Source organism: Urocitellus parryii, chromosome 8, assembly GCF_045843805.1.
Source record: "Urocitellus parryii isolate mUroPar1 chromosome 8, mUroPar1.hap1, whole genome shotgun sequence".
Taxonomy (NCBI): domain Eukaryota; kingdom Metazoa; phylum Chordata; class Mammalia; order Rodentia; family Sciuridae; genus Urocitellus; species Urocitellus parryii.
This window is the reverse complement of record NC_135538.1, coordinates 31,668,117-31,694,765: the sequence shown is the minus strand read 5'-3', so window position 1 is coordinate 31,694,765 and position 26,649 is coordinate 31,668,117. Positions and strand designations below refer to the sequence as shown.

General features: G+C 37.8%; 1 protein-coding gene across 1 annotated transcript in view; it reads right to left on the bottom strand.

Annotated features, from left to right (window-relative positions):
* Moxd1 (monooxygenase DBH like 1) overlaps window positions 1-23,313 on the bottom strand; it is a 78,170-nt gene extending 54,857 nt beyond the window's left edge. Inside the window, exons 1-4 of the mRNA XM_026381440.2 lie at window positions 23,050-23,313; window positions 2,972-3,118; window positions 1,229-1,396; window positions 1,005-1,088 (exon numbers count right to left, since the gene is read on the bottom strand). Coding sequence (XP_026237225.2) covers window positions 1,005-1,088; window positions 1,229-1,396; window positions 2,972-3,118; window positions 23,050-23,313 — 663 coding nt within the window. The remainder of the gene's footprint in view (window positions 1-1,004; window positions 1,089-1,228; window positions 1,397-2,971; window positions 3,119-23,049) is intronic.
* Window positions 23,314-26,649: the final 3,336 nt, after the last annotated feature.

The window sequence follows — 26,649 nt, the reverse complement described above, 5'->3', positions numbered from 1 at the left end:
TAAATTGGTTTGAGGTTGGTAAGGATAATATTATGACTGCCTGCTTTTTACAGATATTAAAAGCAACTCTACAGAATAATTTACCTGAGAGCACACAGTTTAATAAAAAAGTGGACCAGCAATTCAAATTCATGTGTTCCCCTCAAATTTCCAGAATGTAAACATTTGCTCACTTCTTGCAGCCATAGCGCTTCGTAAAATGGTCTGGGGCTGCCAGAAAAGCAGTAATGTCTGACTTTCTGCAAATTTACAATACCCTGTGTGCCTTGCCTAATTCTATCTCATTCTTTTTTGTGTTTTGGCCATATTTTCTACAATCTCCTGATAAGTTCTTTGAGAGAATAGATCATAATCTTCAGCCTCTGTGGAACTGCCAACAACTACTAGTACAGAGCCAAGGATCTGTAAATTTCTTTTAAACACTTGTTCATTCACTAACTAGAGGCAAAAGTTGTGGGAGGCCCAGTACAAGGCTGGGAGGAAATTTCACAGCACAGGAAAATTGATCTTATGTATTATCCAATTCTGTATTTTTATAATTATATAGAAGTTCACAGATTTTCTTTCTTTCCTATTTTCAAAAAAAAATATTGTAACAATTTTTTTTTTATGATACCATCTAGTATTTTCAGTGAAACAGAGTCTCAAACTGCATTGATGGGGAAAATAACCTTCCTGGATTTGATTTATCTGTGTGTAAATATATTATTTTAAATGGCAATTCCAGCAATTTTACTTATAGGAGTATTTCCTAAAGAAATAACTCAAGTGCATCCCCCAATTTTCAGTTTTGACACATAATATTAGTAGATAACCAAAACACTAGTTACAATACAAGTTTGCAGACTCTGGAAACAGTGTGTGGGTTAGCCAAGTCAGTTCTTTGTTTTCTAAATAACTTTCATATAATTGAAAATTGCTTCTATATGTTTTACTGTTTCTATTTTAAGGTCAGCAATTTCTCCATCTGTGCCAATTAAATTTAGCTTGAAGTAGTCACGTACCTTAATCACATGATGCTTTTCTTGGAACACAGGAATCTTAAACATTTGGCACCAATACGTTGTACCTTTGTTTGGGATGGGGACCTGTCTTAATAAAAAGGGAGGGGGACACAGAGTCACATTCTGTTTGTCATGTCATTTTAAATACAGTGATGTAAGCAAAAACTCTCACATACCCTTTAAGTAAGACCATTCTTAGGGTCATAAAACCTAAAGAAACTTACGTCTTGATTCACTAGGTCAAAGTATGGTAAGGCTGTAGGCAGCACGCTGGTTTTTTCAGGATTCAATAATCGCAGACTCTTGGTGCCTCGATTGGAATCATGGTACTTGGGGCCGGCTTCTCCCACATCTTCCTGGTGGTAGGCCCAGATCACTCTCACGGTGCTATCCTGATGATCAGACATGGCATGTTACCTTGCAGAAAAGCACTTTCCTCACCTGATTTGAGTTTAAAGAGCTCCATTTAGAGCCAAATGTAGAAATAAAGAGAAAAATGACAGCTGCAGTTGTCAATCTGGTCTTTAACATTGATTTCATAAATTTGATTAAGTCATTAAGGATCCAAATAGGTGAATTACTTTGGGGAAAGAATTATCATTCTCAGCACACAAGATATGTGTCCCCAAACAGATTATACTTTTCATGAATCAATGTCAAGCCAAAATTCTAAATCAGCAGCTTGTAGTTAGAAAGCAAGTGTTCTCACTGTGTAGCAGGAACTTTGGAAAGTTAAAACCTGCCCTAATGTGATGGAACATTTGGAGGGGTGGGGGGTAGAATTCAAATTGAATGAAAATTAAAATGACCAGAAGATTTTTCCTTTCACAATAGGTTTTTTCCAGTCATACATATGTATTTACAGAAAGGGCAAATGCAGAAGGCATTTCTGATTCTGGACTTGTTTTTTTATAACAGAGGCAATCCATAGTCACTTTATGACTCTTGGGAATTTCCAAGGGACTGGAGTACCAAATTAGGGAAAATGCTATCAGGTGCAACTGGTTTCTGAACCACCAAGAGAGATTGCCCAGGGGGATGTGGGGTGGGAAAGGTTTGATCAGGTACAGAGAAACTGTTCAGTCCTTCCTCCCACAGAAAAAGGTGCTTTTGCCAAACCTTAATAAAACTTTGAAAACAGACAATAAAGCAAAAGCTATTCATTTTAAATGTTCTCTTTGCTATAGTCTTTCTTAATAAGTCAAATGACTATAATTATTTTTCCAATTAAAGTATAATTGCACTGTATATTACACAAAAGTGATCCACATCTTTACATGTGTGCTTTCTTCCTCTTTTACTCCTCTGCTGAAAGTTAATCAGAATGACTTCAGATTTTTTATATTCCCATTTTTTAAAGTCCTAATTTAGTGAATAAAAAATAAAATTTTATTGTTCTATGCAAAATGAAATTAATGCAAGCAGTTCATGGAAATTTCCAGAGCGCCACATGAATTACACATCCTCCAAATATTTAATTTGTGTATGCATAAAGATATTAATTTTGCATGAAAGCTGAAAATAAGAAATCTCATATAATATGCCAGCAGGTGATTATAATTAGCTGACTATTCATCTTGATTTTAGAAATTTACAAAGATGAATCAGTTACAAATCAGATGAATTATATTCTAGAACTGGGACTCATAATTCTTTCTTGAGTAATACATTTTTTTCAAAACTTTATTGACAATTTTTACATTTTACAAAGAAGTTGAATTTATAAGTAAGCTTATACAAACTTTAAAGGGCTCTTCAAAATGTTAAAATCACGCAAAGCTACCTTTACTGAAATCTATAGTATTGGAGGGTTTTTTTAGCTTTTGAAGAGATTTTCAAAAATAGTCCCAAAACCCATGTGACTTTGTTGTCAATTCTTCAGTACTTATTTCTTTTATTCTTTAAAGTGTCTCACAAATATAAATATACAATTTATTCAAACATGCATTCACTCATACTGTCCTTACCGTTATGCTCTTGTCATTTAGGTCACATGTATGCAGTTCTCTGGTAAATTCAATTATTGTGTGTGTACCATTTTCCATGGCATACTCCAGGTGGTAATCTTGCTGAGTATCTTTTTTCAACTCTTTATTTGCATTTGTAAAATAATCCTGTGGAAAATGTTTTTTTTTTTTTTAAAAAAAAAAAGAGAATAGTCTAAGTATAGAGTGTAAAGAATTTCAGAGAATTTACAGAACCTGAAAAATCACAATTCTGGGTTTTCTTAGTACAAAGTCTTTTACCTAGACCCATTTTATAAGTCCTGGAAATTTCCTCCAGAAAAAGGCAGTATAGATTTATAATATCATAAAATATTTTAAAAAAATAAAGAATGAGTGGGGCACAGTGACACATGCCTGTGATCCCATAGTCTCTGGAGGCTGAGGCAGGAGGTTTGCAAGTTCAAAGCCAGCCTCAGCAAGTTAGTGAGGCTTTGAGCAGCCTAATGAAACTCTGTCTCAAATGAAATAAATAAATAAATAAAACAGGCTGGGGGTGTGGCTCAGTGATTAAGTGCCCCTTGGTTTATCTATTTATGTATTTATCTATAAATAAATACATAAATAGATAAGATTTTTTTTAAAAAAGAATGAACACTCCAGGTCACTGAGGATTTTCCCTTCGTTGTACAAATGAAAAAGGGGACTAATGTCTTACCCCGAAGCGAAAAGAGCTAGCATCAAAGCCAGAAGCAGCCCTAAGGTCCACACTTTTTCCAATATCACACCTGGTGAAGCATCCCTTCACCTTCCATAAAAACCAAGAGACCCATGGGAAGGTTTCAGAATGAACTTTAATGGTGCATGCTTATTATAATGAAAAATAATGAGAAAATATGCAAAACAGTGAAAGTAGTTAAATTACAAGATATTGGGAAATCTAGGGAAGTTTTGTTTTTGTGGATCAGCCTTAGTTTCCTTACTAAACTTGCTCAAGTAGTGTACATGCCACTTCTTCAGGGGCAGATAGGGCAATGGTCAGAACATGGGCTTTGAGATCCAATGACTAGGATCTGACCCCTTAATGTCTCCATACAACCTTGCAGAATTATTGAAATCAAACGTTGAGAGCTTTGGTTTTAACATTAGTAAAATGGGGGTGGGGTGTGTGTGGGATGTGTGATAGATATTTGTTTCTAGATTTTGGACTATAAAACAATGAAATATAGTAGGGATGCCTCCCATTCCATACTAATTTTCTTTCTTCTTTGGCAACATAGTTTATTTTCCCCCCCAAAAATTTCCCTATGCTCTTTGCCACTGGCTTACTATGCTGAGAGAAATCCTGCTATTAACGTTCACCAATATAACACATAAAACTTGCCTTAATTATACTTCTTAGTACCCCAAATATCTTGTTTTTGAAAAAAAACAATGAAAATGTTCTAGAATGTACATGCTGAATATAAGTAGTTTTATTAAATTTTATTAAAATTTACTTTAAGACTTGATTAATGTTCTTGACTGAGAAAATACTTTATTCAAAAAAACTTAAAGTTCATTCATTAAAATCTTAAAAAATTAGTAAATTTTTTTACTCTAAAATTTGTTTTTAAATGTCTATGAAAGTCACTCTCAAATAGATGGCATTTGGCTCTTTTATTCCTAGAACCTTTTTATGATAATTATCAAGTGTGGATAAACTTAACATCTAAGGTCTACAAATTCTTTAATATGGTCAACCCCAAACTACTTTACCCTGGTAACATTAACTACAACTTATGTTCTACATACCTGGCCCTGTTTAAGCAAACTACATGTATTAACTCATTTAACTTCCATATGGAATCTATGAAATGAAACTATTTTCCCATTTTGCAGAAGGACCCAGAGGCAACATGTCCAGCATTCTACAGCTGAGACAATGAAAAGGCAGTATTCAAATGCTAGCAGTCTGACCAGAGGTTGTATCCTTCTTCACTACACTGTAGCCAACACTGTTGGGATAGAATAGGTGCTTTATTCCTGTTTATTTTTTCTGTCTAGAGAAAAGAGCTACATTAGGGTTTTTTGTTTTGTTTTTGCTTCATTCATTTTGTTTTACAGAAAATGTTACCTTTATGTAGCTAAAGTTGGGGTTTGACAAAAATTTTACTCTGAGAACCAGGCTGCAACTGTTAAAGCAATTTAAATGAAGTAGTAATATGCTACTGAGATGGGCCCATTTTCATTTCATACATTGTCAACGGGAAATGAAATAACAAAGCTTACGAACAAAGACTTAGATCAACTGTGCTTTACACTAAACTCAGATTTCATTACATTATTCATGCAATCACAGCTTTTGCAAACAAAGAAGAATCCAACAGAAATTGTAATCAGTTGAAAGAGTAGAATAATTATCCTAGTCTGTTTCCAAAACCATTAATTCCACAAAATTTCTAGCTTGCTTGCCAATTTTCCATTCATTCTATTTCCACTCAACACCATCAATTCCTTCCAGCTATTCCACCTTTGTATGGCTTTTCACATAATTAAGCTATGGGGAAATGGGAGAAGCTTTACTCAGCTTTGCTGTGATCCCTTGAGCTCATCTATCCTGTGCAAACCAAATAGCACCTGATATTGAAAGACAGTTGACAACTATTTCAAAGTTCTAGACCTTGAGGAAAATGTGATTGTCTAAAAGGAGCAATAACTTCAAATTTAGTGAGGGAAATATGGTTGGATCTTATTAAAACTAAAAATGTGAATTAACCTAACCATTGCTGTAATTGCAGCATATTTTCTTCTGATTTTTCAAACTTTAGGGACTATTCTGGAGACATAATCTTCAGTTTTGATCATACTATATCCTCATTATCCAAATAGTATACTTATTCACAGGTTTACTTCAGCTTGGGCCCTCATTAATAGTTGGAAAGCCACAGGCTAATCTTGTTTTATCAAGAGACTTCCCAAAACGAATAGTCTAAACCTTCTCCATACAAGATACCAACATTTGTGCACCCTGAGCTTACATCTCACATCTCACCTTAGTGAGAGAATTTTAGCTATGATACATGAGAGCTTCTGCCCTGGCTTCTTTCTATCCTAGAGATATCTTTAATCATAAAACCTACTCAATCTAAAAGAAATCAGGAAAAGAAAATAAATAAAACATACGAAATAAAAAGAAAACAAATCAAAATGAAATGAATGAGAAACATCACAACAGATTTTAAGAAATTCAAAGGTCAATGATATCTATAACTTGGTGCCAAAAAAAAAAAAAAGGATAATCCAGATGGGAAATAAACGCCTTGAAAGTCACAAGCCAGTAAACTCTTTCATAAAACACAGATACTGTGAATAGCCCTACAACTTACTAATAGGTAAAGACCTTACTACAAGGAAATTGTAGGCCAAGATCATTCACCTGGAATTTTACCAAATATTTGAGCAACAGACAATACCAATCCCTCACAAACTTTTCCAGAAAACAAGAGGGAATACTTCCCAAGTCATTATTTTTACTCCAGCATTACCCTAACACCAAAGCCAAAGATGTTACAAAAAAGAAATTATAGATTGATATCTCTCATTGGACCTAGATGCATATTTTCTTAAACACAGGAATAGAGGTATCTCTTAGCAGACAGAATCCAACAACATTAAAAAGGGGTAATATATCATGAGTGCAGAGTTATTTAAACATTAGAAAATCAATCACACAAATTCATCATTTCAAAAGTCTAAAAAAGAAATATCATATGATAATCTCCATAAATGCAGAAAAAAACATTTCATTGACATGTGGCACAAATCTCTCAGTAATGTAGCAATAGGTTTGTTACTCTACCTTATAAAGAGTACCTATAAAAGGCCTATAGATAACATCATACTAAATAATGAAACACTAAATTCTTCCTAAACTTAGGGAGAAGCCCTGGGAACAAGGTATCCTGCTTTCTACTTAGAAAGAAAACCCCACTGTTGATTGTCTGTCTCTGACAGTTCATCTGTTCTCGGTTCCATTTTCTCCTCCCAATCCCCTCCCCCCAAAATTTTGGCTTGCCATTGTCATTTTCTGTATTCATATTCTACCTTTGGTAACCTCATCTAATCCAAGTTTTAAATCATCACTTTTAACTCAGTATCACATGTCCAAAAGTTTGTTTCACTTGTAAATCTTACTGTTGTTTCAAATGTAATAAGTCCAAAATTGTACTTACTCCTTTACCTGTAAGATTTGTTTTCCAGATTTTTTTTTTAAATTTTACTGCCATCCTCTCAACTATCCAAATTCAAAACTGCAGTTTTCTTTAACTTCTTTGCTATTACTGCTACCTCCACAGAAAGGCTCCTCTGAAGAATTCCTTTGAAATAATAACCCACTTTGTACTTCTACCTTATTTCAATTTCCATCTCAGTTCAGACTCTACCATTTATATACTTCCGTCAAGATCTTCCTTGTAAAATCATTCTCAATGCATCACTGCAATTTTGTCACTAGTATATAATATAACATCCTAAAGTCTAGTTTCCCAGTTCCCTAAAATTCAGTCTCACCTGGACTTTCAGGTTATCTACTGTTTGATTTTGTCATATAATACCTATTTTCCATTTATGATTCCCATCAAATGCTAGACCATTTTCTAGCTTTTTGCTTTTGTTCACATTCTTCCTCTCTGTCTCTCCTACTATTTTTAAATTTTTTTAGCTGTAATGGAAAAATGCTTTTATTTAATTTATTTATTTTTACGTGGTGCTGAGGATCAAACCCAGTGCCTCATGTGTGCTAGGTAAGCGTGCTCTACCTCTGAGCCACAACCCAGCCCTTCTCTTTTAATGCAACCAAGGCACCTCTCCACGAACTCCATCTATTGAATCCCTTTCCTTTAAGGCTAAGGATTCCATTTCCTCTGTGAAGTATTCCTTGATCCTTCCCATGGGAAGTAATCATTTCTTTTCTGAATCCTTATTCCTTTACTTACATCTTCATGTAGTACGCATGTGATATATTGTAAACATTGGATTATCTTCTCAACCACGTGGCAACTGACTAGAAACAGCTAAATCTCATTAATCCAGTTATAAACATGCACCATTAGAACAGTTGTTCACACTGTAAAATGGAACCCCCCAAAAGCAATATGATAGATTATTTCCATACTTGCTCTCAAATATATTTACATATGGTTAAGACCTGGTGTGAAATGTGTTTAGCCAGATGCTAGAATGAGTTTGGGGCCACATGATTTGCCATGGACACACATCTGGCACTGAGATCCGGAAATGCTGTATGACCTTTGAGCCCCTATGTGGACATGAATCTTAGGAGACTGACATTAGTATTTAGAAAAAAGGATTTATGCATGCAACAATTCTGAAACCCTTTTATACATGGAGAGCATTGCCTATCTATTTAAATAATTAAAAAACTGAGAGAAACCATGTTTAAGAATGTGTTCTAATTTATATCCCCAGACTGACACGCATATTGAAGATGCTCTTTGAATATTTGTGTACTTTAAAAAGGAGCATCTACCTTTCCTTAATAAAGAGATTATTTTGAAAATAAAAGAATGCAAGAACTGTCATGTGACATTCATGTCTTTAAGGTGGAGGAACAGTTCAACTTGATGAGACACAAATATTCCTCAGAGGTACCTTTTGTCTTCTTTTGTACTAATAAAATACATGGATATCAATCAAACACGACTTTAATGATGCCAAAATTATACAGCAAAATGATATATTGGCAAATATTAAAGCAAGTTACTTAAGTAAAAGGGAAAAAAGGCCAAGAAACAATTCTGGGCTCCAAAATTCATACCATTCAACTATTTTTCCTGGGAGGAAGAAAAGGAAGGAAAAATGACAGCAAACCACCCAAAACATGCTCTGTCTTGAAATGAGATGTTGAGATGCAGATTGGGTAAAAATAAGTTGGATGAGTTGAGGAGTTTCCTGACAGTTTGACAAAGGGATAATGTTATTCAATTGGAATAATCATTGGACTAGTTATTGTGTTATTATTGTCCTCTAGAAAAACAAAACAAAACAAAATAAAACTGAAGAATGAAATGGACATAGTACAACATTGACCAAATAAGTGTTCAAATACAGATAAAGCCACCTACAAGTGGATATTTACAAACAATAATATATAGAGCTTTTCCAGTACATTTTAGTATATCTGATCTCCTCCTTTAAAATCACCTCCACCCCATTTCACTCTGTAAATGGATATCCATAAGTATCCAATGTGAACTCCATGCCTCAGCCATCTTCCTACCGAATATTCTAGGAATTTTCAAATAAAAGTAGGAATGTGGATCACAGTGCACATTCATTGTAATGGTCTAATGTCACGATCACTATAAAAATGTAATTATATCCCATATATTAAATATATCATATAAATATATACAGATTATATATTGTAAATATATATTATATATATATACATATATATATATATATATTAGAAGTTACATATATATATAAATAGAAGTTCCCACAAGAATCATTAAGAAGCCAGGTGTGGTGGCACATGCCTGTAATTCCAGTGGCTCTGGAGGCTGAGGCAGGAGGATTGTGAGTTCAAAGCCAGTTTCAGCAAAAGCAAGGTACTAAGCAACTCAGTGAGACCCTGTCTCTAAATAAAATACAAAATAGGGCTGGAGATGTGGCTCAGTGGTTGAGTGCCCCTGAGTTTAATCACTGGTACCTCCCCCAAAAAATCATTAAGAAAATGAACTTCATGAAGATAAGAGATTGGTAAGGATTCCAAGAATCATGATTCTGTGCAAAAGAGTTTAGGAATAAAAATATGCAGTTTTTTGGCTTTTTTTTAAACTGGGAATTTAGCCCAAGGGTGTCTGAACACTGAGCCACATCCCCAGTCTTTTTTATTTTTTTTTTATTTTTGAGACAGGGTCTCAATAATTTCCTTAGAACCTCACTAAGTTGCAGAGGCTGACTTTGAATTTGCCATCCTCCTCTTGCCTCAGCATCCTGAGCCACTGGGATTTCAGGCATGTGCCACTGCCTTTGACAAATATGTTGATTTTTAATAATGTAAATGTAAAGGCTGGTATGCAGAGATCATGTTAGTTTGTACTTAAACCACTTCAACACCTTGAAAAGTGAAATGTGAAATAGTTACCCCATATGAATTGCTTTATGTGCATCTCAATCACATTTAGCTGAAGTACTTAGCTCAGCTTCAATATGGATTGTCCTTGGGGTATTATTTTTTGCTTTCATTGTGGAATAAATATTGATCATGTATTTCTCTAGATAAAACACTACCTGGAGCCCTTGAAAATTTGAGTATCTAAACCCTAATATAATAGAGTTAATCTTCTGCTGTGTCACAAAAACATTTCTCCTGAAACATGCTCTCACAAAATCCTTCTTTCATTGGAATCTTTAATGCTTTGAAAAGATTATGAAATATATAATCGAGGTTTCAAAATGCTGTGTGGCAACTGTAAAATAAGTCACCAACAGCAGAAGTTGGCAGGAAGTTGAAATTTATCATTTAACATCATAGCAAGAATTACTGTCACTTTCAAACTAAGATAACATACCAAAAAAGCCAGCTTTGATAATCAGCAAGATTGCTGTGACCTCTTGTTCAAAAACATGATTACACAGATGTTAAATTGGTTCTCATTGTCAGTCTTTTTTTTTCTTGTCTCTCTTAAATAAAATCTTTGCTACAGAATAGAGCTTTGACTGGCACTGTGTTAAACAGGATGAATTGAAAACTCTTATGGGTGTAATAAAACATATGAATAGACTTTGGTTCAGCTTGAAGAACTGAATGTAAGCACAGCTGTGGGACAATCCTTGAGAAAAATGTTACCATCTGTCATCATTTTCTTCAACAGGTGCCTGCAGTTTTTCTTCTGTTTCTAAATCTCAAAAGCCTTGTTAATTCAAACATTTGTTTGTACTATCTATTTCTATAATAAGTGTTAGGGTGGTTTAATAATATTGATAGTATAATAATAAATATTTTCATGGTAAAGAGAATCTTTGAGCAGAAAAATATCATGAGGCTGTATAAACAACCTTTATAAACACAGTCCTCAGGTTTCAATAACTTTAAAAAGTCATTTCTTTGTTAATCTTAGAAATCTATATGGAATGTCAAAATAGAAGAGGATTGCACTTTAGAACCCACTTCAGATAAAACAGAAACTCTCCAGGTCTAATCACGGATCTTTCAAATGCCTATCAAAATGCTAAAATATGAACCCACAGCCTATGTTCCCAAAAGAAAGATGCCCATTTGAGCACTCTGGGTGTTTGTCAAAGGCCACCTTCTGAAACACACATCCTGGATTTTCTGCCACAGCCAAACATCTCATTTTAGTTTTTATGTTGATTAATTTAAAACTTTTCACTAAATTATAGAATTAGCAGAGATATATAATAAAATCAAAAGGTTCATTGTTTGTCTCTAATAATATAATTCAGCAGAAAAAAAAACAAATTCAGTTTTCACCATTCAAAGAATATTCTTTTTCTTTGCCCTATTCCATCATCTAAATTTAAACTTCTCCTAACTGTCTATAACCATTTTATGCAAGGAATAAAGCTCAATTCTTCTGCCTGCCTGCCTGCCTGCCTTGCTCATTCCCTCCATATCTCTCTCTGTGTGTGTGTGTGTGTGTGTGTGTGTGTGGTGTACTACTGTGGCTATCTGTGAGGAATGAAGAGGAGGAATACAAATGGTGGCCTTGAGATACCTTGGGAGTGCTGTGGTGGTCTCAAAGTCTTGAGTTTGAGAAGTAGTGGTAAAACTGGAGAGAAGTGGGCATATCTTAGATTTGTGTAGGAGGGAAAGTCAATAGAACCTGAAGATGGGTTTTTATTTTGTTTTTAATTTCTTATTTGTTCTTTTTAGTTATACATGACATAGAATGTATTTTGACATGTCATACATACATGGAGTATAGCTTCCTATTTTTGTGGTTGAACATGATGTGGAGTTACACTGGTTGTGTGCTCACATATGAACATAGGTGTTAAGGTCTGTAAACAAGTCAAAATAACACCTGGTATTTTGCCAGGGGAATGTTAGAGTTCGTAAACAAGTCTGGATGGTGCCTGGCAAAATGTCAGAGGGAGTGGTTTGAAAAGTAACAAAAGGGAGCCATTAAGTATGGAGATTCCTTATTGGTTGACTGATGTATCTAGTTAATGCTAATTAAGATAAGCTGTGCAAAATGTATAAATAGCTCTGTTGCACTACAATAAACGGCTCCTATTCCTGCTGTATCAACGTACACAAGTTATTCGTCACCCCCCAGCTATTTTGCTGCAGCCGGACTGCGGAACATAGGAATGTTATATGTAGGATTAATTCTTCTGTCTTTCCTATTCCCATCTCCCTCTTTTCCTCCCACTTCCACCTGTCCCATCTCAGTGAACTTCCATTCCTCTTCCCTCCCCACCTGTTCTCCATTGTGAATCAGCATCTGCATATCAGAGAGAACATTTGGCCTTTGGTTGTTTGGGATTGTCCTATTTCAATTAGCATTATAATCTCCAGTTCCATTTATTTACTGGAAAATATCATAATTTCATTCTTCTTAATGGCTGAGTAATATTCCATTGTGTATTGTACCATATCTTTTTTATCTGTTCATGAAGATGAGTTTTTAGATAAAGGGTTAAGGAAAGAGAAGAAAACCAATCCCTCATTTTTTGACTGGAGCTAACAAGAAGTGCCATTTACTGAGATAGGGAAGTGCCATTTACTGAGATAGGGAAGGCTGGGAACAAACCATGTTGAAAGTAAATCACATGAAGTTTGAGAAGTCTACCTAAATACTGGGGTGGGCAGGTCAGGAGGTGAGACTGTGTTCCTAGAGAAGGCAAAGTAATGCACCCATGGGAGGCATAAGACGGGTTTAGAAACTCACCAAGTTTACATTTGCCTTTGCTCTTGAGGCCCTCCACATTCTTGCTTTCAAGCATATGTAGTTGGTAAAATATTCTTTTCTTCTTTATTATTCTTCAGATTTCAAGATGAATACATAGCGATTGTAAGTGATTTAAATATACTAAAGTTTACAACAGGGAAGGAGACTAAATACTCTTGTGTCGTTGGAACAGTCCATTGCACACAAAGACTAGTTGTATTTCTTGAGATAAGTTTAAAAAGCAGTAGAGACAGTTTTGTGATGGCTAATTATCTTCCCTTCTGTCCACTTTTTGAATAACCTAAAAGTATGAATGTGGAGTGAAGTTATTTCCAGCATCACACTCAAGTGAACCCGAAAAATGCCTAACTCTGGCTTTGACCAAGGAAGATTTCTCTCAAAAATAGTTTTTCGATCACAAAGTATTTACACTTAGAGTGATAAAGCTCCTAGCCTCACCAGGCAACCCATTCAATTTCAATACCTCTGGTTGTCAGGAATGAATTTCTTATACTAAGTTAAAATCTTCCAACATTAATTATGTTCTACTAATTGCACCCCCCCCTTTCTGGAAAATAATACATAGTATCGATTCATTATTTTTTGAAGAAGACTGTTTACTTCAAAGACAATCATCATTTCTTTTCTAATTATTGTTTCTCCACGCAAAACACTGCCAGCTAAGTCTCATCCTAATGCTCAGATTTCCAGCAGTTTCAACCTCCTTGTAGTTCTCCTTGGAATGCTCCCACTTACTCACATGCCCTTTAATAATGCTGTTCCTAGAAGGGAACCTCTGATCAGCCTAGGACAGGGTGCTATGTCAACACTACATTCATTAATGTGAACAGTAGAGATTATAAGGTAATATAACATGTGTTTAGTAGCAACATTATAGAGAACTTAAAATGAACTGATATTTAGATCTTTTTCATACGAATTCTGATTTAATACAGTGTCACACATTTTGTACATATATGGCTAATTTTACTTGAAGCAACTTATTGAACTTCACTTATGTTCACAATGAATTTTTTTTGTACTGCGGATTGATCCCGGGTGGTGCTTTACCTGTCTGAGCTACGTGCCCTCCCTCCCTCCCTTCCTCCCTTCTTTTCTCTTTCTTTCCTTCTTTCTTTCCTTCCTCCTTCCTTCCTTCCTTCCTTCCTTCCTTCCTTCCTTCCTTCCTTCCTTCCTTCCTTCCTTCCTTCCTTCCTTCCTCCTTTCTCTCTCTCTCTCTCTCTCTCTCTCTCTTTCAAAGGGTCTTGTCAAGCTGCTTAGGTTCTCACTAAAATGCTGAGGCTGGTGGCCTAGAATTTGTGATCCTCCTGTCTCAACCCCACCACCAGGGTTGCTAGGATTACAAGTGAGCCCAACTCACGATGAATTTTTTAACTTTTATTTTCCATTTGTTATGTTGGTATAGCACTGGATTTTAACTTCATTTTGTAACCTAATGTAGCCAGTCTACTAATAGATTTGGGTTTTGGGTGTTATATTTTTATAAATACAATTTCATTAAGCCATCATTAACAAGATTATCATGCAAAACTATGAAAAATCCCTTACTATCACTCCAATGCAATATTTCATACCTCAGTCTACAGATGCAGCAAATCAAATGCAAAAGGAAATGCAGTTTTGCTCTAAGCTATGTCTATTGAAACCATGCTGGCCTCTATTCATTAATGACTGCCAAGTCATTCACAAATCAATTACTTAAAGCTTAATCTGGAATTGTCTCAGATGCTATCTATCCCCCCACCCCTATACAGTTAATGTACACTTTTTTCTCAAGTTGAAAAGGGGCAATTTTTTTGTCTTCAATTACCAATGATAATACCCCCTATTTATGGAGTGCTTTTGACATGTCACATACTCTGGAAGAGCTTTTACGTGACTCCTTCATTCAATCCTCACAAAACCCATGATGATGAGCTCCCTTCTGCACAACAGGAAACTCCTAGGAGAGGTTTAAGGAGTTTGCCAAGGGGCACACAAGGAATAAACTGCAAGCAGTGCTGGGATTCATACCCAGTCTAGAAGATTTCCTGGTCTTAACCGCTTAGCAATTATTCAGCAGGTATTTCTTGTGCATCCGCCAAACACAGGGAATTGTTCTTGGTACCTCAGGAAGGTTTGGCAGCAAGGACATAGTCATCAGATTGCAAATGTTCCATTCAGGCCCTAATAAGATACTAATTATCCACCACTCCTATTGCTTCTCTTCTTCTTTCTGCTGCCACTATAGCTTGAGGGCATTTCACTGCTTATTAGCAATCTTGGAGAATGGGAAGGAAAAGGAAAGAATATTTATGTAATGAATGACATATGATATTTTTTCCAAATACTAAGGGAGTCCATTTTGTTATTGTTAATTCTAATCAAAGGTCTTAGATCTGAACACTTCTGAACTAAATAAAAGAACTACCTGGTACTCTCATTTATTAATGAAATGAAATTATGTTACTTTGCTACCCTCTGATCATGCATAACTGATAAATTCAGACTATGTGTGGGTACCCACTCATTTGCTTAGAAATACAGCAGCTGGTGCCAACTGGCAAAAGGTGGATAGGAATGGCAGAGGGTTATGCGGAGGAGAGATTCCTAATTCAGTACATTTTGAAATATACTTCTACTCTCAGATTAAAAATTGCTGCTCTTGTCTCAGCATGTAAATTTGAGAAAATACTTAAATGAAAATACTTTCATTTTCATTAAACTGATCTCAGAAGGGTTCCATGCCAAAAAAAAAAAAAACCACCTTATTTTAAAAAACTGATGTTAAATCTGCAAGCATATGGTAGCCCTAACTCCAAACATCAACTGGTCAGTATGAATGATTCTTTACAGAATCTTGCTTTGTATCCCACATCCTAGGTCTGTAATCTTTCAAGCTTCTGCAGGTTGAGTTACAGGATCCCTATCAAAGAGTCTGACCACATAAAGTCAGCAATTACCAAACCTGTCTCTGCATTCGAATCACCTGAGAAACTTGAAATATATCAATGATTTTTTCCAATTAAGTGAGATTGCACTTTCATTGGTTTGGGGGTTGTAGAGGTAGGAAGAACTAAGAACTAGAGATTTCAAAATTTTCTTTCAAAAATTGCATGAAAGATGGAAATCTTCCTCCAAACGTGTTGTTGTGTTGATGCTGCCTCAAAGACCTTCAGCTCTCCATTATTATTAAAGATGAGAAAGGATATAGAGAAAAAACCTTTATACCTAGTATTAAAAAATAAGCTTCTAGGGAGCTGGGGTTATGGCTCAGAGGTAGAGTACTTGACTAGCACATGTGAGGCACTGGGTTCACTCCTCAGCACCCCATAAAAGTAAATCAATAAAAATAAAGGTATTGTGTCCATCTACAACTAAAAAGGAATATTTAAAAAAATAAAAACTAAACTTCTACAAAATCACCAGCTTTGGAGCTTGAAACACTCTGGTTGAGCTTACTAAATATCATTGTAACAATGCACACAAGTAGAAAAGAGCTCATGAAATTTGGACACATTTGAAAACCCATTAGTTATATTTTCTTCAGGTAGACAGTTTCCCATATTGAAGGTCTTCTGGGTCCTTTGATGCCCATGCCAGATTATCTTCGTCATTGTATGTAATATTTTGAATTGTAAGCCCATGGTTAACTTTCAAAGACAACCTTCACTATGTAGGACATGTGTTTTTCTTTGTATTTTGATTATTAGCACACTAATCTGAAATAGCCACAGAGTCGCTCCTTGGCAACACTCTAGTGTAATTCTTTGCACAGCACTTAATAATCCCTGGGTTCTTGTTTATTTATTTGCTTACAGCTACCAGTACCAAAGTACCTGCATTCCAAAGTATACTCCTGATTTCATCTCACTCAATGCTATGTCCCTGGCATCTAGAACTGTCAATGAACATTCAATAAATACTGGCTGAATAAATGAATGAACATTCCATTATCTGTCGGTAGGTGCTACACAAACACAGCCATGTGAAAACCACAAGTGATTTCCATGCTGTGTGACCTGGAGCTGAGGGTCTGTACACCTTCAAAAGGAGAGAAACAAGATAGTGACCTCAAAGAAGTATTTCGAGAGTTATACAAGATAGCACCCTTTAAGGACTTACTACAATATGAGATGTAAATGAAGAACTCAGTGAATGAAACAGCATAAAAATCATATCCTATAAGTGTATTTCTATGACATTTACAGTGGGAAAAAGGTAGTAAGAGAAATACTCAGAAACACATGGTTTTTTTTTTTTTCATTATTTAGAAGTTAGAATATGTTTCTATGGAAGCTTCTTATAGAAAAAAGTGCATCAAGCCAGGGTTCAGAGGAAATAAATCCAGACTGCAGTGTGTGGCCTCCAACGAGGCTTTGAGAGTTATCTAAGGCTTAGTTTCCTCACCTGTAAAATTGGGTAGAAGGTTTGAGGGGAAGCTGCCAAATTTGGAGCTTTTAAGAGGCAGCAAGGAAATCACAAAACATTACACTTAACCTATAAAAGCAAGAATGGTACAAAGATTGTGATTTTGGCTACATTTGATGAATAAGAATGATGAATAAAAATTTACCAAATATATTAAATTATATTTGGTCTGTACATTATTTGTATAGCACTCAGATGCATGATCCTGATTCTACAGTTAATAAAAATTATCCATTTATTATCCATTTTTTGCAGAAATATTTGCTTATATACCATATGTTCTCTTTATATGAAAATTTTGTTGTTTAGTTTATTCTAGAACTGAAGAAGTTTAAAAGGTATAGATTTGGAAGAAGCTTTCCAAGGAATTTTTTTTTTTTTGCTGAAAAATTCTTTATTAGGTATTTGTTTTAACTTACAATAAAAAGTATTGTGAGGCATTCATGTACACTGTTTTTTTTTTCTTATTACATGTGGATCAAACATTTCCAGAAATACCATGATGTGTAATGAATTCATCCCTTTTGCCAGCAACTTTATTTTAATAGGGCCCCATTACAGACGATGAATCACTAAACTATGGTTCAGTTTCTTTGAAGTGGACTCTTGCTTCTCCTTCCAAGACCCCAGAAATATGCTGTCTGCGGTCTGAAACTTTCAACTCCATTTGTCAATTCAGGTGCATTGTTGCCTTGGCTGTTAGGTTCACTTGTTTCCTCAGGCTAATTACGAAATCCTCTGCTCTGCCAGGGGGGAGCATACAGCTGAAGAGCATCAGCATCAGCGTGCATTTGAACACTGAAGCATGTGTCCCCATTACTAATGCACCAAGCATGAAGCCTGGAAAGGTCCCTTCTTCATCTGGAAATTGGGGGGCATCATCCCAAGACTTATAAATATCTCTTAACAAAGCTGCAGCTGAGCTGTGTCAGGGTTGCACACTTTCTTCATCTTTCCCTTACAGCTTTCAATTTGCTTTGCAAACATTTCTTTGTTGCCGTTGGCTGGGGTGTGCTTAAAAGAAGCACATCGTTAACCACAAAGAATGCTCACTGTTTTCTGTGATTTCAAATCAGTTCCCAGCACTTCCTCCGAGAGTAGCCCCGGCAGCAATTACTCTGCTGCTGAAGACACTTCTCTGCAGAGAAAGGGTTCCGGTTTTGAGACAGCCAACAAGCAAGGCTATAACAAATGATGACATATGTTTCAGCCTCCATTCATGAGTGCTTTATACCCCCATAGGAAGGGTGAATCCATTTTTGTGCAAATTCAACAGGCACATCCCACAATGCTGCTCTCTTCTCTCCCTCACACAGGCTGGGCATTCATAGCCCAGATTACTTGCCTCAAATGGGTACTCACAGTTGCTTAATGGTTCGGGTGGGGGTGGAGTTGCTCTGTCAAAAAGGGGCAAAGAACAAGGAAAGGACACGGATCCATCAGGAAAATGAGTGGAGCTGATTCACTGTGACAAAAGAGTGAGGTTCTGGAAAAACAAGGCAAAAAAGACAGACTGCTTCCCGCATCCAGGCCCCTGTCCAGGTGGACCTTCGAAGCATCCTAGAGGGGAAGTTTCCATGCTGCTCCAGAACAATGGATTGGGTAGATTACACCAAGACAGGCTTCACACCCGAATCTTTCTCTTTCTCTCTCTCTTCTCTGCCTTTTGATGTCACCTAGTCACCCACCCTTAGAGGTACTATCCTCAGGCAGGGTCAGAGAGGTTATAAAATGGGCAGGGCAAATTTTCATAATTATGCCAGGCTTCTAGTTTCAGGCTTCTAGGCCAAGTTTGCTGCCTTGATGCAAGGAAATTCAAAATCTGACTTTTTACCTCCATAAGCCTGGACGGGGCTACAGCTAGGCCCTGAGTTCAATCCCCAGTACTACAAAAACTTTTTTTAAAATAAACTTGTTAACTCCTTAAGCTTACAGGCAAATGTCACACTGCCCTCTACAGGTAGTCTCATTGGACCTGACCCTTAACTAGTGATTGGCCACCACTGAAAACTATGGGGCTGCCAAAGTTCAGAACTCTTACTGGAGGGAGGGCCGCATGAGGGGAGGAGGCCAAGGGAGTAGGGAATAGGGCAGTGGAAAAATTACCAACTGTTCACCAACTCTTTTATTTAATATATATTTTTATTTGTTCTAATTAGTTATACATATATTCACTAACTCTTGAGAGTGGGGGGGTTTATATGTGGGGGGGGAGGGGGAACCAGTGAATAAGTAAACATTGCCTCTCCATTTAAGCAGAATAGAAAGAGAATGGATACATGTACACAAGCACTAGAAATTGGCGGTGTGAAGGAGACTCTGGCAAGTGGTAAGGATGGGTGTGATAGGAGGTATTTTCCAAGGACAGCCACACTAACATATTCCATTCCCATGATGTTAAGGTGGTGTCTGTGCTCCTTGAATTGGTGAGCCTGTGGCAAAAGCAGAAGACACACAAGTATGACTCAAGGGCTAAGTCATCAATTGCTATTCAGCTTCTGCCAGGGATTTTTTTGGAATGTTCACTCCCGGGACCAGCCACTGTGCTTTTGAGGATGTTAAAGAGCCACATAGAGAGGTCACAATCCCACCCAAATCTGGGTGAGCACCCACCAATAGCAAACATCAACTGCCAGTCAGACATTCAGGTGAGCAGCCTTCAGGTACTTTCAACCACTGCTTTTGGAGTCAATACAGACTGGTTAATCTTAACTTAAGTTAATCTTAACTTTTTTCATCTTGGCCCCCAAATAGATTGTCTATGGGATATATTACAACTGAAATTGTATGTGTGTGTTCACACTTTGTACAAACTGGAATTATTGTCAGTATTTAGTAATCAGAGTATTTTTACATTCTCTCTATCTTGTATGCCCTCTCTTTTCCTCTCCTATCCTCCCTTCCCTCCCCTCTTCTCTCTCTCTCTCTGTCTCTCTCTCTGTCTCTCTCTCTCTCTCTCTCTCTCTCTCTCTCTCTCTCTCTCTCACACACACACACACAAACACACACAAACACACACAATATGAATTTCTGTCTTTTTTCAAAAATAAAACAAATGATCTGGCAATATTGAGTTTGCATTCCCTATAACAGTAACTCACTTGCAAAAACTTTCCCTCAAAGCTGTCTACTATCTGTTGCAGTCTGCCTGATCCACTCAATTCCATGCCACCCATTTCTCTGCTGACCTCTATAAGCATTTAGGCTATTTAGTCAACCATTCCCTACCGGATCAATTAGAATTTACTCTTAAATACAGTTTTCAAGTTTAGTGCATCTCATTAGAAAAAGAAAAATAACAATTTAAAAGATCTGAAATTGAAGTTTAAAATTATGTAAAAATGGATGAAAGAAAATATATGTGGAAAAGGCACAAATGGCATGACTGGGATGTCAACTTGGGTCACATCATATAGTTTGATGCCATTGTCCTTCTGTGGCTGCTGCACTTACATTGATGCCCCAGGAACTAAGGCTTTTTCATTGTTCCACAAAAAGTCTGTTTTCACTAGGAGAAAAATTATACAAAATCCAAAGTCATCGAATGAAATCACATAGGTTTACTTAAGAATCCTATTTATTTTTGGTATAGTTGCTAAAGATGATCTTATCACATATTGTGCGAAGAATCTCAAATAGTATCTAAGGAGAAAACTCAATTTCAAGCATTGAAATGGAATCACATAGCCTGGATGATCCTGCTAGAATTGATATATTTCTTGTATTTTACATTATTTAGTATTTTTCATGTAACCAGAGTTTTTAAATATTTTAAGCAAACCCTTTAATTACCTGATTAGCATAATTTAATATTTTTAAAATCACTAGAATATTTAAGGAAATGGAAAGGTAAAGGATGTTGGTCAAGTGAGAAAAATCGTTTCTATATGAAAATAAGGATTTTATATCATGTGGAATAAAAAATAAAGAAGAAAATTCATTTTTTTCTTTGCTCATTAAGTATATTGAGAAAGTGCCCAGCTCTTGATTATATCACGGTGGTATATAATCACAATTTATATATATTCACAATTTATTTTAAAAAAAGTTTCATGTCTCAACATCAATCTAAAAAGCACTTAATTAAGTCTTATGCAATCTTTATAAAGAACCATCATCAATGTGAAAATATTCTTCAGTTTGTAAAGTCTGTTTGTGGTGGTTCCATTAAGGCAAGCTGAGTCAGGATCTTACTCTTAATTGTTTGATATCAAATTGGGTAGACTTTCTAGAAATGCTACTCTTTGACAAAAATAATAGCAAGTTAACTTTTAAACTATGCCTTTTTGTATAATATTACCAAAGTAAGATTTCTCATGCCCTCTTCTAGGAACATAAAAGGGTAGTTGCTGGGCCTTATACTCCTCACCCTACAATAGGCTAAAATGGGTATTTAAGTATTGTCTATATCACAGAAGAGTGAGTCTTTCAGCCCATGAGGACCATGTTTGGGGATCAAATCCTTGGTTCACAAATTTAATGCCTGAGATACTGCATAAGAAGAAAATTTATACATTAGTGACTTTAGCAGAGTGCAGTCGTCATAAAACTTTCTTTTATTGGAGTCGTCATAGAATAGCTCCTTGGGGAGGAAACAGTGAATTTATGAAAAAAAATAGATAATAGGATGGTTTTGGGCTTTTATTGCTGTCACTTTATTTTTAGCCAAAGTCAAGATCAGGGGTTCAAATGTGATGGCACCTCAGCACATAGTGGAAATTGAACTTAGAAGTTGGGATAAATTTACTGAGAAATATATTCAGAAATCCATCAGGAATATTGGTTTTCATACTATCAAAGCCTTAAGACAGTGTCAGAACAATTGAAATTTTCATATGGACTTTCTGCAAAGGGTAGTGTTTTGAGATCCTTTGTGTAACAAAGAGTGTACATTCACCACAATCCAAAGGTGGTCAGGATCAAACAATGATGTCCAGGAAACCTAACCAGTCAGTCATTCTAATCGTTCTGATCTGTCTTTCCCCTGTGCTTAGTGACTCCTACGAATAGGCAGTGTCGCTTCTGCACGCCCCCCCTCACACCCCAAGCAAATCTACAGCAAAGCAAATCAATTCAGTTTGCTACTTCTTAGAATAAACGAAATTGTGTACCACTTAATAGGGGACTTTGTCTGAGGATCTTAGATAATGAAGGTGTCTGCAGTTTCCTAAACAACACTTGGAATAACAAACTTCCTTAAGCGATTCTTAAGGACCTTTCTTTTACTAATCTCTCCAGATGAAGTAGCTAACAACAGCCCCGCGCCTGGAGGCTCCAACATAGCCAGCAATAGGGACCTTCTGAGATTCCCCACCCTAGACAGCAAGACCGCAAAATACCAAGCTTTCTCCCCGGATCCCCGCCCAGAGCCGTCCCTTAGGACTGGGGGTCCCGCTCCTTTCCCATCCGGAATAAATGGGGATGCTGCGTGGCAGGTGTGTACGTGGGAGATTTATTAAGTGGGCGCTGGGGCAGGAAAGTGTTCAGAGCAGGAAAACTGCCTGAGCTCACAGTGCTCAGCTTCCCGGGGCAAAAACTCCGAACCCTGGAGGCGCGAGCACCATCAGCTCCGCTGGTGCAGAACCTGACTGCGAAGGTGAGAGTGCGCGGGGCTTCGGGGACCCAGGGTTTCCAAGCTCGCCCGAGGCGAGACCCGGTGGCCCCAGGGTAGCCTGCACCCGCGCTCTCCTCGGGATAGGGACTGGACCACCCTGGCGGGGCGGGAGCGGGAGGGAACTCTCTTACCTGGAGGTAGGGTCGCCCGTGGGTCACACCGCCCACGACGATGTCTGCCGCGGCCATGGTCCCGGTGGGCGAGAAGCCGAAGCCCACATAGCCGGCGGTGCGCACCTCGAGGCGGAAGGCAAGCCGGCTGCCCTGCTGGCCCCAGCCCAGCCAGTACTTGCCCTCCGAGTCGAGGACTGTGCGGTGCGGGTAGGAACGGCCCGAGTCCCCCGCGCCTGTCCAGGGGAGCAGCCCCCACAGCAAGAACAGCGGCCAGCAGCGCATCCTCCGGCGCTTCCTGCCCGCGGGCACCTGGGGTCCAGCCACTGGGCAGCAGGAGCAGGCACGAGGAGCAGCAGCGAGCGGGAGGACTGGGACCGCCCCTGGGGCCGGCTGTGCGAGCCCGCCCGGGAGGGCAGGACCTGCTCTCCCCGCCCCGGGTGGCGGGCCCCGCGCGCCGGGTCCCCTCCAGTCCTATCTACCCACCCTGGTGCTGTCTGGCCTTTCCCTGGATCCACCTGCCGCCCCCTACCCGGGACCCGGTCCCCGTGGGGTTGTAAGGAAAGCGAGGGGTTTCCTGAAACAAGAGAGGAAGAGGCAAAAGCTGAGACCAGGGGCCAGGAGCAGAGGGAAAAAGAGGGAGGAGAGAGTCCTCCTTGGGGAAGAGCCTGGGCACTTGGTGAAGGGGGTTGGAGGTAGGGATTCCTGGGGAAAGAATGGGAAATTGGGATTGAAAAGCACATTTAACAGAGGAAGAAGGAGTTGAATAAGCAAAGAGGTTGCCCTGGAGTGTGGTGGAGAGAAAGTTGAGAGAAAGCCCCCTTCCTCTATCCTTGAGGTGGATTTTTCCAGAACCATTGTATTCCGAAGTGCCCAAGTCCTCGTGGATGAAGCTGTGCACCTCCCCTAGTGCATTTCTTTCAGGCTTTAGCCCTTGGGGTCCCAAATCTTTGTTCTTCACATCAAGTCATCAGAATGTTTGCCTTCTGGCTGGATTTGTTTTGCTTTGATTTGGTTCAGTTTGGTTGTGATAGCACAAATTTTATCTACTTTGTCATGCACAGAGTAGGTCATGGTTGATTTTCATTTGAAATCCTCTTTTTCTGATATTTCAAATTCTGGCCCTAGGCATGTTTATCGAAATGTTGCTCTGTTTTTTGCTTCCACCTTTGAACACAACACTCATGTCTTCAGAATGCTGAATACTCCATATGGCAGATATAAATGATCTTCTTTATTCATTTATGTATACTCTGCCATCTTTCAAAAAAATAGTCATAAGGTAGCTTACAACAAAATATAAAAAACAAGTGAGAGGACACCAAAATAAAAACATGGATAAGAGGAATACTACAACTACCTACTATTTACTTCAGATTTTGAGGCTCCGCACAAGCCACTATACTTCTTATTCTCTGTCCTCAAGTTATCATATTCCTGCCTGTTTTTTCTGACTCCTGATTTATCTTCCAATTTCTTTCCCCATAATTTTTCCAAAAGTATCAGCAGGCATCTAAACCGTTAATCTAAGAATTTAAGCACATGTGACCATGTCTAAAAGGCAACCTTTACATGAATCTGCTCACCTGGGGCTTCAGGAATTTGTCTAGAAAAGGATTTGTCCCAAGGAGAGAAGGGATCAAGGTCCACAGGTTTATCCATTGACAGTACCAATACCAGAGAAGAGTGATCCGGAAACTTTAGGATAAGGGGAGCTGTTGGTGCTGTTGCTCCAACAGGACCCACTGGGAATAGGGGCAGCAACATCTGCCAGCAACCCAAGGGTGGCAGCCCTGGAACTTGGTTTCCATAGACACTGGGAACTCCACTGCTGCCACTGGCTTCAGCCTTGACACAAAGGAAGGACGTGGAGAGAAAGAAATAAAATGGGGGACACTGAGGTCAAGAGGTGTGGGTTGAGGTTCCAGAGGAGGCACATTCATATTGAGCAGCCATTCACTATACTAGGCAGGAATTTCAGGGCATTTATGATACTACAAGGTGATCTTGGCAAACCACCTATTTTGTGGGCTTTCCTTATTCCTAGCATGCAGGAGCCTGGAACCAATAAATGACTCTTATCTGCTTCTTGGGGTTCCTTATGTAAACCTCAAATTCACATCCACCAGGATATTTTCTGTCTCCTTATAAAAACAAAATGATATCAGGCTTTCTAGAATTTGATTTCCATTTACTTTTCTGGCTTTCCCTTCTATTATTCTCCTCAACCATTGGCCTCTGGACATATGAAAATCACCTTTAGGATTTTAGTGGAGAGCCACACTGTTTCACATCTCAGTGCCTTTTCAGATTTCTGCTCTGCCATGTTTTTATTTTCTCCCCTCCATCCTCTTCCACACTCCACAGTTGTGTGATGGTGTCAGGAATGTTCTGTCCCAGAGACATATGGCGTGCAGACACTTACTGTACTTCTTGTCTATATGCTTGTTTTCCTCCAGTAGCCTCCTGGTCGGGGACCACATCTGGTTCCTTGTTTTAACCCCAGAATACAGACAGGCACACAAGAAGTACGCAATAAATATTTGTAGGAGGAGTGAATAGATGCATGTGCTGATCCTTCTGGAAGTCTCAACAAAATTGGATCATGGAGGGATAGCATAGGCCCCAGATATGATTAATTGTTCTGCATTGGTATTGAGGCCAAAATAGATCGGACTGCCCATGACTAACCCAAAGAGAAAGGTGTAAATAGTTTTAATTATTTTATCAAGTAAGATCACTGAGTGTGGATTGTCTTTTGTTGTAACTGACATTGCTTCTAGCTTTGAGTATTCGAGATATAAGACTAGAGTATTCATCTTGAGATTATATCAATAAATATTGTTACCATAATTCATGCTCTAAAGACCCACTCTTTATTGATTTGGCTTAACCCAGTAACTTAAGATAAAATTGAAAATTTTGTCTGTTTTGTAGGCTGAGCTCCCTGGATCAAAACCAACTCTACACCCTAGTTGCATGTGGGATTCAGTTGCCCCATTTAGAAAACAATTACAGTATTACTGCTTGTCTTAAATTTGCCTGAGAAGCAGGAAGGGAACTTGTAATATGGCTCAGTGGTAGAGCATGTTCTTAGTACTTTTGAGGCATTGAGTAGATCCCAGCACTGTCAATTAAAGAGAAACAGGGGAAAGCAGAGAGAGAAGAAATCAGGTCTATGGTGCATGCCTGCAAGCCCAGACACTTGGAAGGAGAAAGCAGGATTACAACCTGGGCAATTTAGCAAGATCCTGTCTCAAAATAAAGTAAAAAGGATTGGACATGTAGCTCAGTGGTAGAGTTTAGTCAGAGAATGAAATCAATATTAAGGGGTTTCCAAATTAATTTTGAAAAACTATTGTTTTTTATAAAAATGAAACTTGCTAAAATTTAAAGGAACATAGGAAATGCAAAAAAGTATGAATAAGAAAGTAAACTAAAAAAAAAATCACCTGGAATTCCACTCTCCAAAAATAACCCTTGTATGCATTCCCAGAACATCATTCCAGACAGAACCTAGTTCCATTAAAGCGTTGGAGGAACAGCCTGTTGAGCAAGAATTTACAAAGAAACTAGTGAATTAATTTTGTAAGACTCCACTTGAAGTAAACAGAGTGACTC